Consider the following 13,574-nt stretch of genomic DNA (forward strand, 5'->3'; position numbering starts at 1 on the left):
TTAGCTGTGAGGCCTGCGCACTAACCATGAGAGAATGACCGTGCAGGTCAGGCATGGCATCTGTAAAGCTGGAGATGCTGAGTCAAACTAAAAAGTGGATGGCCAGAGCGCTATCCACTTGGTCACCGTGCAGCCGCTCACAACTGTGAAATGCTAATTTACGAACTTTTAATCGTGATTAATCACTAATAAATAATAATCATAATAATGCTAATAAATTCCCTCGCAAGCCTTTACTGCCATCTCTCGTCTTGACAGTGAGTGCACGGGGAGAACATGCAAACTCCACACAGAGATGGCCGAGAGTGGAATCGAACTCAGGGCTCTTAGCTGTGAGGCCTGCGCACTTACCAAGAGAGAATGAACCGTACAGGTCAGGCATGGCATCTGTAAAGCTGGAGATGCTGAGTCAAACTAAAAAGTGGATGGTCACAGTGCTATCCACTTGGTCACAGTGCTATCCACTTGGTCACCGTGCAGCCGCTCACAACTGTGAAATGCTAATTTACGAACTTTTAATCGTGATTAATTGCTAATAAATTATAATCATAATAATGCTAATAGATTTATGTAAAGCTGGAGATGCTGAGTCAAACTAAAAAGTGGATTGCCACAGCGCTATCCACTTGGTTGCCTTGTAGCCGCTCACAACTGTGAAATGCTAATTTTAATCGTGATTAATCGCTAATAATAATAAATAATAATCATAATAATGCTAATAAATTTATGTAAAGCTGGAGATGCTGAGTCAAACTAAAAAGTGGATGGCCACAGCGCTATCCACTTGGTCGCCGTGCAGCCGCTCACAACTGTGAAATGCTAATTTACGAACTTTTAATCGTGATTAATCGCTAATAAATAATAATCATAATAATGCTAATAAATTCCCTCGCAAGCCTTTACTGCCATCTCCCGCCTTGACAGTGAGTGCAAGGGGAGAACAAACTCCACACAGAGATGGCCGAGGGTGGGATTGAACTCGGGTCTCCTAGTTGTGAGCTCACCACTTGTCCACCGTGCAGCCGTAAAATATTACGCACTGCATTCCCCCTTCCTGAGATTACGGATGCTTTGCCAAAAGCTCTTCCATGCCAACCGAAAATAACGACCTTAACTCTGATGCATCAATCGGTCAGAATGTTTTTTCAGTCAGACTTCTGTAGTCCATCATAAAAAAACAACAAAATAAAACCGAAAAACAACATTCCATCTTAATACACTTTGTATGTATGTAGTTAAATGTTTACTTTAAATGCTGCATTGCTGCAGGAAGAAGCGTCACAAGGTTATCAGATTTACTATTGTTGCATAGCAACCTTAACTTCAGCCACCAACCACTTTTCCACCTGCAGTTTCCAGGCATTTGTCATTCATGGAAATTCAATTTCTAATCCAAGAGAGAAAAAAAAAAGGTGATCCCATATTTGCAGTGGCCTTGACACTTGAGCTCGGCAGAGTTTTGATCCCACGCTGAGCCTCCCACTCAGACACAAACCAGCGGCTGGACTTCCGCAGCAGTGATTATAATTCCACTACACTGGAAACAGCTTTAAAGGGCTGACTGAACACACACACTTGGATGTAGATGCTATACATTTTACAGTATATGTACATATATATAGTATGTGTTTTTGTAATGGCTGTGTATATACATGAGACTTAGTAAGATCGCCATGGTTACTGATCTCAACAGTTTCTCACATCAGCCGTCGACTTCAAATTCTGTTGTGCATAGCGGCTCTCCAGTCATGTTGGCAGCAGCAGGACTCATCTGCTTAGTGCTACAACAACAACAAATCCAATAGCGTCATCTGCAAGTTAAATTACACCTCTGAGGAACCGATGACACTGATGTGTCGTAATGCGAGCATGTGTCTAACTGTGTCACCGCGACCCGTGGGTTGATGACAGTTCAGGGCAACAGAAGTCGACAGAGAGAAAAGAGCCAGGCATTCAGGTCCGGAGATTTATACATACATATCAACAGGTGGTGTCAAGAAAGTCAGAGCTTTTCTTTCTGTCACTCACACAGCAATGACCTGGAGGGATTCAACCAGCAGTCGAAAAATGCTCTCAAAGTTTGGGCAAGGTATCAAATAGTTGGAAGGTGTTACGACCAAAACAGTCAAGCAGCTAAGAATTTTTTTTCTACCAAAAACGTCTCTTGAAAAAAAATGGTCATATTATATTTTGGTTAATATAAGTACATTAGGGGCTGCACAGCGGTCGAGTGGTTAGTGCACAGACCTCACAGCTAGGAGACCAGGGTTCAATTCCACCCTAGGCCATCTATGTGTGGCATTTGCATGTTCTCCCCATGCATGCGTGGGTTTTCTCTGGGTACTCCGGTTTCCTCCCACATTCCAAAAACATGCTAGGTTAATTGGCGACTCCAAATTGTCCATAGGTATGAATGTGAGTGTGAATGGTTGTTTGTCTATATGTGCCCTGTGATTGGCTGGCCACCAGTCCAGGGTGTACCCCGCCTCTCGCCCGAAGACAGCTGGGATAGGCTCCAGCAACCCCTGTGAGGAAAAGCGGTAGAAAATGAATGAATGAGTAAATTAGGAGCTACACAGCGGTCGAGTGGTTAGCGCGCAGATCTCACAGCTAGGAGACCAGGGTTCAATTCCACCCTCGGCCATCTCTGTGTGGAGTTTGCATGGTCTCCCCGTGGGTTTTCTCCGGGTACTCCGGTTTCCTCCCACATTCCAAAAACATGCTAGGTTAATTGGCGACTCCAAATTGTCCATAGGTATGAATGTGAGTGTGAATGGTTGTTTGTATATATGTGCCCTGTGATTGGCTGTCCACCTCTTACCCAAAGACAGCTAGGATAGGCTCCAGCACCCCCGCGACCCCTGTGAGGAAAAGCGGTAGAAAATGAATGAATGATATCATTTTCATTTTATTCTCGTTCTGACTAATGACTATCAACTTGTGGTGCCGGGATCAGAAAAAAAAATCCAAACAATTCTGTTGCTCTACTTCTGCCTTATCTCTTTTTCATGCAGCCCTTGCAATCCCTTGAGCCAGGCAAATATAAATCGATGTTTGTCATGGTGTTTGTATTGCAAAGTCCTCAGAAGTTTAGAATGCTGAAACAATTTCGAATGGGAAACATTTTCTTGCACAACAAAGCTACATTAAAAATTCATTGAGGAAATGTGGATTTGTCTCTTTGCATGCCTTTTTGTATGTAATCAGCATTGTTTACTGGCTAATAAGGAGTATATACTATCTATCTATCTATCTACACAGTGTTAAGTGGAAGTCGCACATGGTGATCATCCATCACAGGACACATTGTTTCTCTCGGGAACATGACATCCTTGTTAGTTTGCTCCAGCAGTTCACAGCTCACACACAAACATGCTGATGCACCATTACCAATGAATTCATTACAATATTTAAATATCCTTGTCGCTTTCTGTTTTCCTTTCTCCAGGTACTTGGGTGACCTTCGGTGGTCAGATAACAGATGAGGTACGAGACATTTTCCTTTAACTTTCATGCTTATTTCATGTTGATTAATGTGTCTTGTTGTGCGTACTGCACACTCAAATGAATATTGAATGGGGAAGTTAACGAACTGTGGCAATTAGGGATGCGGCGATCAATGAACCAGTATCAATCAGTATCAGTAGTTGATTTCTGTTAAATTTCATGTGATAGACACATGCGGATAAATGCCTTTCAACGCCGATCACCTATGGCTACTACCATTGTTAGCTACATTAATCCATGCGTGCAGTGTAGTGTCTTGCCCTAACAAAAGCCTTGAGTAGTATCCAGCGTTTCCCGTAGGATTATTTGAAGCTGTGGTGGTGGGCTGCATGGGGGGGATGGTCTGGGCTTACCAAAATCAAGCTAGCGAGCTGTCACCAGAGAGGCAGTGAGAGGCAGTGTTTATATAAAAGGTATAAACAAAAAAAAACAGAATGTCAAATGAGATTGATCGGTACGTGACAAAAATAAAATAATAAAAAAAAAACCTATATTAGGAAAGCAGGAAGTGAACAAATGTAACAGTTACTGATTGTAAAAGTACCAGATGGAGGGGTAGGATTTAATAAGCTTTGCTTCTTCCTACTCCTTTTGGACATGTGGAACTGTGAACTGATTATGTGATGCATTCAATTGTAATCTGATGCATGTTCAAATGAAATTAAACCATAACCAAATGTGAGTGATCACACATGTTGGCATAGCTAGGCTTAGTCTGTGACAAGCTGTTGTTAAGTCATTTTCAGATTTTGGGGCATTTTTGACCCACAGAATATTGAGTTTTAGGACTAAGCATTGAAACCATGTAAAGAAACCTTTTAAGTCTTTATAAATCATCAGTAGAGCATAGGGTGGTTCAGAGAAAAAACCTGATTTTGACTGCAGAACGGTGACTGACGTACATATTTTTTTGTTTTAGTGACGCCTTAAACAGCTGAACAGTTGTTTTCTTCTATGAAACAATAAAATCAACACAGGAAAAAAGATTTTGACACAAAAATAATTCCTTTTATATACAGATTTAGAACATAACAAACAACATAATCATCTATTTACAGATGTTTGCATGTGTTTGAACTAGGAATGTTACGATCCTGATAATCCATGCATGAAATCGGCCACTACCAATACCAATACCAATACCAATACCAATACCAATACCAATACCAATACCAATACCAATTCCAATACCAATCACATGCAAGCATGTGTATATGTTTAAATCGGTGGCCGATGATGATCAAAGCACCTCTAGTAAATACATATTTTTGGGGCCCCTGGCAGTCAAGGGACCATGGAATTGTCCTGACATTCCCCCTTTATACGGCACCCCCATGCGGCATTCATCATAGATAACAAATGTATAATTAATCCATGTGATCACTATCGGATGATTGCAGTCCTGGATGATCGGTATCGAAATATTTGATTTGGTATTATGTAATTTGTATGTGGACACAAAACGTCTTGAGCATGTGTTTTTTTTTTCTAGTCTGTTACAAACTTAACTCCAAAGACTGGACATTTGAGTTGTTTTCTTGCTCACATGAACTTAATCGTAAATGTCAGCAGCAAGTACCATCGTCATTGCATAGGCTAGATTTTTTTTTCTTGAATTCTCACATTTTTAATGAAATTTCTGGCACTTGCGACTATTTTAGTAGCTTAAAAACAACCAAACAACACAAATAACACTCAGAAATATGCAGTGCACTTGAATGCCTCAGGAAGGAAGGTGTCCCAAATGTAAAAGAACCACTGTCCATTCTCTCTGGGGACAGTCTGGTTGTGGTAAAACATGAGCATTATTATCTTGGTAAATACAGAATATTGATGCAATTATTGAATTATTATGCATGTGGACCTACAACTGTGTAGCAATTATATTTATATAAAATCTATGTGAGTATATTATAGTTAAATCCCTTGACGATCAACTCTAATATGCCGTTGCTGTTACTGCCAGGACTTTCTCTGTCGCACACATGCACACAAACACAGTGTTACAAAACAGAGTACACCTCGAGGGACACACAAGCTTATGTAACTGTATCATGTCTTACCCTAAAGACTCTGATGGTATGCCCCAAGCTTGGCACCCTCCCTCTAAGCTATTATTTCCTAGTTCAATGTCACTGCTAACACGATGACACTTTTACAGTTTCGGTTCCAATGCTGATGTGACTGCCTCAAACAATACATTGTGGGTGTAAAGCTGGTGGAAACCTTTAAATCCGCAAGTAGACACAAAGCTATGTGCGTCTTTTTAGTGACAAAAATAGTCAGAGTCGTGTGTTACAAGAGGGGAAGAGAGGATGACTGGGTGGACAGACAACTCCAAGCCATCACGTGGGAAGCTGTTGGCTTTAAGAGTGCTCTGTTTCCTATAAATACATACAAAATATACCGCTTGTCTAAACCAGTCTTCTCTGCCCACGTTAGAAGCGTACAAAGTAGCTGAAAGACTTCATTCCGGCCAGTTGACCATTCCTTTAAAGGGTAATTTTTCGACCCTTTGTATTGAGTTGTGGACTCCTATAGAGGAGCTACACACAATAACCCGCACAGATTTCGCAAAATCTGCACCTATTCCAGCTGTATTTCCTTTGATTTGTGCTTCCTGCCAAAACGGTCTGTTTTAATTTATTCCACACCCACTTCGCTGTGGTTGGTCACACACCCAAAGTGCTTCCTAACTACAAACCATGTAAGGAACTCTGCCCCTCTGTGACATCACAAACAGTTTTACCACGCCTTTTCAAACAGAGCGTTTTGAGCCATCCCAAACTTCTTTCAGTGCTCACTTCCAAATAGATCTAAAGATGAATCCACACATTTTGCATACATTGGGTCAAATGCGGGCAGCACGGCGGTCGAGTGGTTAGCGCGCAGACCTCACAGCTAGGAGATCCGAGTTCAATCCCACCCTCGGCCATCTCTGTGTGGAGTTTGCATGTTCTCCCCGTGTATGCGTGGGTTTTCTCCGGGTACTCCGGTTTCCTCCCACATTCCAAAAACATGCTAGGTTAATTGGCGACTCCAAATTGTCCATAGGTATGAATGTGAGTGTGAATGGTTGTTTGTCTATATGTGCCCTGTGATTGGCTGGCGACCAGTCCAGGGTGTACCCCGCCTCTCGCCCGAAGACAGCTGGGATAGGCTGCAGCACCCCCCGTGACCCTCGTGAGGAAAAGCGGTAGAAAATGAATGAATGGGTAAAATGCAGTACCAATTTCTGGGAAAAATTTCGGGCAGAATTAATGAAAATTCTTTAGAGTCATGGTGGTCAAAACACTAAAAAAAGATGTTAGTATGGCTGTTTCTTTTTAAAATACATCTACTCTTTCCTTTAATTACAATTAGGCTTCGGGCCAATGCACACAAACTTTGTTAGACAGTACCTGCCGGCAATGAGAAACTTCATTGTGATAAATGATTATTGGCTCATTGCTGGACTTTGCTGTCAGCCATTAATTAAGGCTCATTTGTTTCTGTTGATTTCAAAGCACTCGGTCAAGAGGTGTCTCATCAAACTTGATTCCATCTCTAATCCCTCATGGGGTATTACTGTCACCCTTAGTCTTGTCTTTACAGATGGTTTAACTTAACAGTATTAAGACATTACTCATTGAGTTAATTGTTACTTTCGCAGTCCTTTCTGGCTAGCAGGACAATAACAGACGATACATATTTGATGATGCGTTTTCGGTAATGCCTGTAAGGCCAATGTTGGAAATGCGCAAGACGGACACATGTGAAAGCAGTAGCATGAAATCATCTCAGGATTGCATGAGTTGTCAATGGCAGGTTTGTGTTGACTCAGTGTTCACTGCACAATTTGGTCATTTGTTGCAGCAAGTTGTTGACAACTTGATGACGTTCAGTTTGCTCGACCCAACTTCCTATACACCTCAGGGAAGAACTAAATTTGAAACACTTCTATGCTAGGACTACGTTAAAAAGCCATAGCATTTCAGTATGTGGAATTACTATGGAATGGATTGAGTAAGGAACTCAAACAATGCACAACGATGAGCAAATTCAAGAAACAATACAAGCAGTTGATGTTTGCTAAATACAAGGATGAAGAGTCTTGAACCAGTCATGATGTGCTATATATATCACTATATTGACAGTTACTATGGTACACATTATGTCATTGTATGGTCATATCACCTCGTACTTTGGTATGTGACAAAAATAAAAAAAAAAAAAAAAGAATTTTTTTTACTATATTTGAAAGCAGGAAGTGAACAAATGTAACAGTTACTGATTATAAAAGTACCAGGTGGAGGGGTAGGATTTAATAAGTTTTGCTTCCTCCTACTCCTTTTGGACATGTGGAACTGTGAACTGATTATGGGATGTACTCAATTGTAATCGTTCCATGTTCAAATGAAATAAAACCATTACCGCCTAGAGAGTGAACTTGTATCTACGTCACTATAAACGAAATTTTTCCTTTATACTGGACGAATGTCACTGCAAAGAAAGACACAAGAGTTCAAGAAGCATGATTCTCCATAGATATATAGTTTGACTCTTGCTTGAAGTACATGGTTTTATTGCTATTTCCTGATAGCATCTGAGTCTTATAATGACAAGATGATGAAAGATAGAACCCTGGAAGATGGCATCACATTGAATATGTCGTCATAAGCTCACTAAAATTGCCAACCCCACAGGGAAATAGACTGCAGTCATAACTACTAAGATATTTATCACTTATTTTTACTCACTTGTCATGTTTATGTATGTAAGTAACGAGAAGCTATTTAATTTTAAGGGCTAATCCAATTGAGCATTGCCGAGAAAAAAAAACCTATACACAATTGTACAGTAAAAGAACAATACTATGTGAGCCTAGTGTGTTTACTATCTCATAGTGAATATTTTGATGCTCTTGACGCTCAAAGGCATCTTCCTTGATCATGCAACCTTTTTGTCTACTTTGGTTCAGTAAATGTCAAGTAACATTGATCTCAACGACATGGACATTCATGGATTGTGCTTGTTTGCCTAATATTTACCCTTCATACAGTATCCAGTCTTTGTGTATGTGTCCTCCCACCAGGTTGCAGAGCAGCTGATGACTATTGCCTACGAGAGTGGAGTCAACCTGTTCGACACAGCTGAGGTTTACGCGGGTGGCAGGTGGGTGTCACTTGAGCCTCTCACTTTTTATGTGCACTTTAGTTCCTCTTAAAGCAATATGTAACAATTTCATTCTAAAGTTTCTATGTTTAACTTTTGCGTTGAACAACATTAAGGTATTTTGTTGGGATATAACTGATTATAGCTGTGTTGGACAAAGAAGTAATCTACCTAAAAAAAATACCGTATTTTCCGGACTATAAGTCACACTTTTTTTCATAGGTTGGCTGTTCCTGCGACTTATACTCCAGAGCGACTTATAAATGAAAAAACTGTTTATGTTACATAAACACTGGACACCTTTACTGTTCATGTTTATTTTTTGTGTAGCTGAATAACCATTGTGTTAGCATATTTTACACCTATTCAGTTTGTTCTCTATTCTTTTATTAATGTTAGATTTTGCCTTCCATGAGGACGTAATGTCTGTTTTGGTCAAGTAGTTTGTAAAATAAATTACCCGTAAATTTAAATTAAATTACTTAATTACTCCAGTGCAACTTATGTATGTTTTTTTCTACCTAATTATGCATTTTTGGCCTTGTGCGACTTATACTCCGGAGCGACTTATAGCCCAGAAAATACGGTATACAAATGAAATTACACCTGATAGCCGATGAAAAAGCTGCAAATGATTGTGGATGCGTAACATTAATTTCTAATTAAGAAAATTACCCAAAAAGTACAAAAACCTGTGTAAAATGCTACATTTTACATTTTCATTACATTTTTTATAGTATTACTGTCAGACTTGAAATTGGATTACGTAAGGACTCAAGCTATGACAATCATTTTGTACTGCTTATCCTCACGAGGGTATGCTGGAGCCTATACCAGCTGTCTTTGGACGAGAGGCGGGGTACACCCTGGACTGGTGGCCAGCCAATCACAGGGCCCATATAGACAAACAACCATTCACATTCACATTCATAACTATGGACAATTTGGAGTCGCCAATTAACCTAAAAAAAATCCAGGGTTAAAACCCAAAACATCATCCCAGAGTCTTGTAATGGTTTGTCTTATTATAGTGTGTTACCTCGGGAGTGACATTTTATTGCCTATTTACAGGCTATTTGCGCTACTATGTGTAATTGTAGTAATGAAAGCGCTGTTTGTTTTACCTTGCAGGGCCGAAGTGATTTTAGGAACCATTATTAAGAAGAAATGCTGGAGGTAATGACAGCACAATACTTTTGGTATCACTCATTCCATCACACCACCTTGGGGGCGATGCAGCGAGAGAGGCAGCTAGCTATTCACGTAATAGTGTGGACAATAAAGCAACAAAATGTAGTCAACAAAATTGAGTTGGATTTTTGTAAACTAGTTCACGACCGCTTCAAAGTAAATATTGCACAAGCACTGTCTTTCATCTTTTTTTTCTCCCCTCTCTGTTATTTTGTAGGAGATCCAGCTTGGTCATCACAACCAAACTCTACTGGGGAGGAAAGTAAGAAATATAGGATTAATTTAACTTAATTAATTTATTTAACTTTTTCTGAACATATGTCCCAATGTGTTGCCAATTTTATTTTGTCGGATCAGGAAACTTTTTACATCCTTTTGTCTTTTGTGCCATCAGAGCGGAGACAGAGAGAGGCCTGTCAAGGAAGCACATTATTGAAGGTTTGGTGTACACACACTAAAGAAAAATCGTTGTGTCACCAAAATAAAAACCCACCCTAACCATGTGTCTCCTCTCAGGTCTGAAAGGGTCTCTACAAAGGATGCAGTTGGAGTATGTGGATGTCGTTTTTGCCAACCGGCCAGACAGCAACACCCCCATGGAGGGTGAGTCAGCCATGATACATCCAACATTAAACACCATCTTTGTTTATGTCCCGTCAGTAGTGTAATGACGATTTCCTCTGTGCCACTTCCTATGGTGACCTTCACAGGGACATTTTTAAATGTGTCATAATATTATTTTTCTGAAAAAAAAAAATATAGATATGCCGCATGTATCCAAGAAAGACACACTATAAACCTTACAATGTTATGTCCAATGAGTGTCCAAGCAGAAGCTTCGTAAGATTTGTCAGATGAAAACATGAACGCCCACTTCACTACTAAGGATCATTGTTACTGTTGATTTTTTACCCATAAATTAGCCGTATCATTGTTCAAGCCGCAAAATTTCAAGTGTGTGAAAAAAGTAGCAGCTTACAGTCCATAATTTTATTTGTAGTGTTCTTGATTTTGACTATAATTCATCTTTGTTTACGTCCCGTCAGTCGTGTAATGACGATTTCCTGTGCCACATCCTATGGTGACCTTCACAGGGACAGTTTTAAAGGTGTCATAATATGATTTTTCTGAAAAAAAAATTATATATAGATATGCCGCATGTATCCAAGAAAGACACACTATAAACCTTGCAATCCTACATCCACTTGGTGTTGTCATCATCACACGTTATCTCCAATGAGTGTCCAAGCAGAAGCATTCGTAATTCTACACTTAATCAAACGTAAGATCATTGTTACTGTAGTTTTTTTTTACCCATAAATTAGTCGTATCATTGTTCTAGCCGCAGGGTTTCAAGTGTGTGAAAAAAGTAGCAGCTTACAGTCCATAATTTTCTTTGTAGTGTTCTTGATTTTGACTATAATTCATTATTGATGTGCATGTTTGAATTTCATTGACTTCAGTAGTGATTGCATGGTTGCTTTCAGCATATTTTACCCACTTATATGCAAGCTTCATATATTTTTGTAATATATATATATATATTTCTATTTAATTAAACTTTACGATGTATAAAAGTCCCTTTACAAGTTTGTCTTCCACCCCCTCTCAGTTTGTGTTGCCAAGCAGCAATGAAATGTTAGCGCTTGAGTGTTGCAGCCTGGCAGGGGGCAGGAAGAAGCTTTTACCAGCACTGTGCTATTTGCTCTGGCAGGATGCTGCTCACTGGCTTATCGATGCTACATGTTAATTATCACTTATCATGTAGTTTATAGTCACAGTACTGTTTGAATATTCTCTTTCTTTGTTGTTACTTCATGTCTGTTTTCAAGATTGACTTTATGGACTTTCCGGCAGTGTTTGTATTCCAGTTATGTTTGACATGTTTTGAAAAAAATACAACAAAAAAACACAAGAAAAGCATCATCATCTTTGGGATCAGATGTGAATGAGTTGTGGAAATGTACTTACTATTGTGTACTTACTCTATACAGTGGAACCTCGGTTAGCGCGCGCCCTGGTTAGCATGTTTTTTGGTTTTATGTCAAAAATGCGCACCACTATTTTGCCTCATTTCGCATACATGCTCCTTCTTTGTTGTTACTTCATGTCTGTTTTCAAGATTGACTTTATGGACTTTCCGGCAGTTTTTGTATTCCAGTTATGTTTGACATGTTTTGAAAAAAATACAACAAAAAACATAAGAAAAGCATCATCGTCTTTGGGATCAGACCTGGATGAGTTGTGGAAATGTACTTACTATTGTGTACTGACTCTATACAGTGGAACCTCGGTTAGCGCACGCCCTGGTTAGAATGTTTTTTGGTTGTATGTCAAAAATGTGCACCACTATTTTGCCTCAGTTTGCATGCTGTTGTAGTTTTTTGAAAAAAATTCAACAAAAAACATAAGAAAAGCATCATCGTCTTTGGCACCAGACCTGGATGAGTTGTGGAAATGTACTTACTATTGTGTACTTACTCTATACAGTGGAACCTCAGTTAGAGGTGGTTAGAATATTTTTTGGTTTTATGTATATTGTTTTTTTTACTATTTTGCCTCAGTTTGCATACATGCTCCAGTTAGTGTACAATATGGCACATGTCTTGTTGTATTATTAATACACTGTGTGAGCCCATCGGTATTCTTAATTATTTTTTTAATCAGAAAACATCATTCCTTATTAGCATCCGTTTAACAAAATGCCTGTCTATGATGTCCTCAGCTGGTAACAGAAAAACCTTTATCAGCGAGTTGAGGCATGGGCAAAAAGGTGCCTTTTTCTAAACTCCCACCAGTTTGGTTAGTTATTCCCTATCCTGCTCTTAACCGATATACCATGTTGTTTTGCTAGAAGCACTAAGATGAACCTGATCCTATCTTGCTGAGGGAGGTTGATGTGTAATTAGAGTGAGGAACATGGTGATGATGAATGGCCCTAATGACGGTCTCTAGCCTGAGTTTTTGTTGGCACGCTCTGTCAGCAGTGTTGGAGCTAATTGCATCATTAGAGCTGTGTCGGCTTGTAATGTAAGCTTCACTACGTGAGCTTGTTAGTTTTGTCCTTTGGTGGCATCAACGATGAGTTGTCAGCTAACTGCCTCCAAAATGAAGACTGGTGCCCACTCTTAAGTTTACAGTCATTTCTTGTTTACTTAAAGGGATAGTTTGGAATTTTTGCCATAAAGTTGTATGACATCCCCGTCAGCAGTGTAGTACATCAACTGTGACTTACCCCTACTTGGTCCCTTGAGCCCAGTTCTGGTCAGATTTCAGAGATGGGAAACACAGTTCTGGTTAGTTAGTGGGGTTACTTCATTAAAGAGTTTGTCATGAAAATGTATTACTCATATTGCAAACTCTTTACTGAAGTAACCCTAATAACAAACCGGAACTACATTCCTCATCACTGAAATACGAACAGAACTGGACTGAAGGGACCAAGAGTAGGGTAAGTCATCGGTGATGGGGATGTCATACAACTTCATAAAAATTCCCTTTCACATTTTCCGATAAAAACTATAGCCGGTTGCTGCTAATCCGTGCAACCAATTGATGGTTTACATTTGTATGTATGTTGACAGAGATCGTCAGAGCCATGACCTATGTGATCAACCAAGGTATGGCAATGTACTGGGGGACGTCCAGATGGACAGCCATGGAGATTATGGTAAGGAGTGAATATTTTGATATATTTTTAATATTATATCTTTCTCTTGATA

The 13,574-nt window shown here is 39.6% G+C and overlaps 1 protein-coding gene across 3 annotated transcripts in view; it reads left to right on the top strand.

Annotated features, from left to right (window-relative positions):
* kcnab1a (potassium voltage-gated channel subfamily A regulatory beta subunit 1a) overlaps window positions 1–13,574 on the top strand; it is a 68,681-nt gene that overhangs the window by 48,797 nt on the left and 6,310 nt on the right. For 2 of the 3 annotated variants that reach the window (XM_058079718.1, XM_058079720.1), the window contains exons 3-9: window positions 3,449–3,486; window positions 8,582–8,661; window positions 9,793–9,837; window positions 10,070–10,114; window positions 10,247–10,290; window positions 10,369–10,455; window positions 13,437–13,522. In XM_058079718.1, coding sequence (XP_057935701.1) covers window positions 3,449–3,486; window positions 8,582–8,661; window positions 9,793–9,837; window positions 10,070–10,114; window positions 10,247–10,290; window positions 10,369–10,455; window positions 13,437–13,522 — 425 coding nt within the window. The remainder of the gene's footprint in view (window positions 1–3,448; window positions 3,487–8,581; window positions 8,662–9,792; window positions 9,838–10,069; window positions 10,115–10,246; window positions 10,291–10,368; window positions 10,456–13,436; window positions 13,523–13,574) is intronic. The other variant, XM_058079719.1, reaches the window with a different exon arrangement.

This window comes from Doryrhamphus excisus, chromosome 8, assembly GCF_030265055.1.
Source record: "Doryrhamphus excisus isolate RoL2022-K1 chromosome 8, RoL_Dexc_1.0, whole genome shotgun sequence".
Taxonomy (NCBI): domain Eukaryota; kingdom Metazoa; phylum Chordata; class Actinopteri; order Syngnathiformes; family Syngnathidae; genus Doryrhamphus; species Doryrhamphus excisus.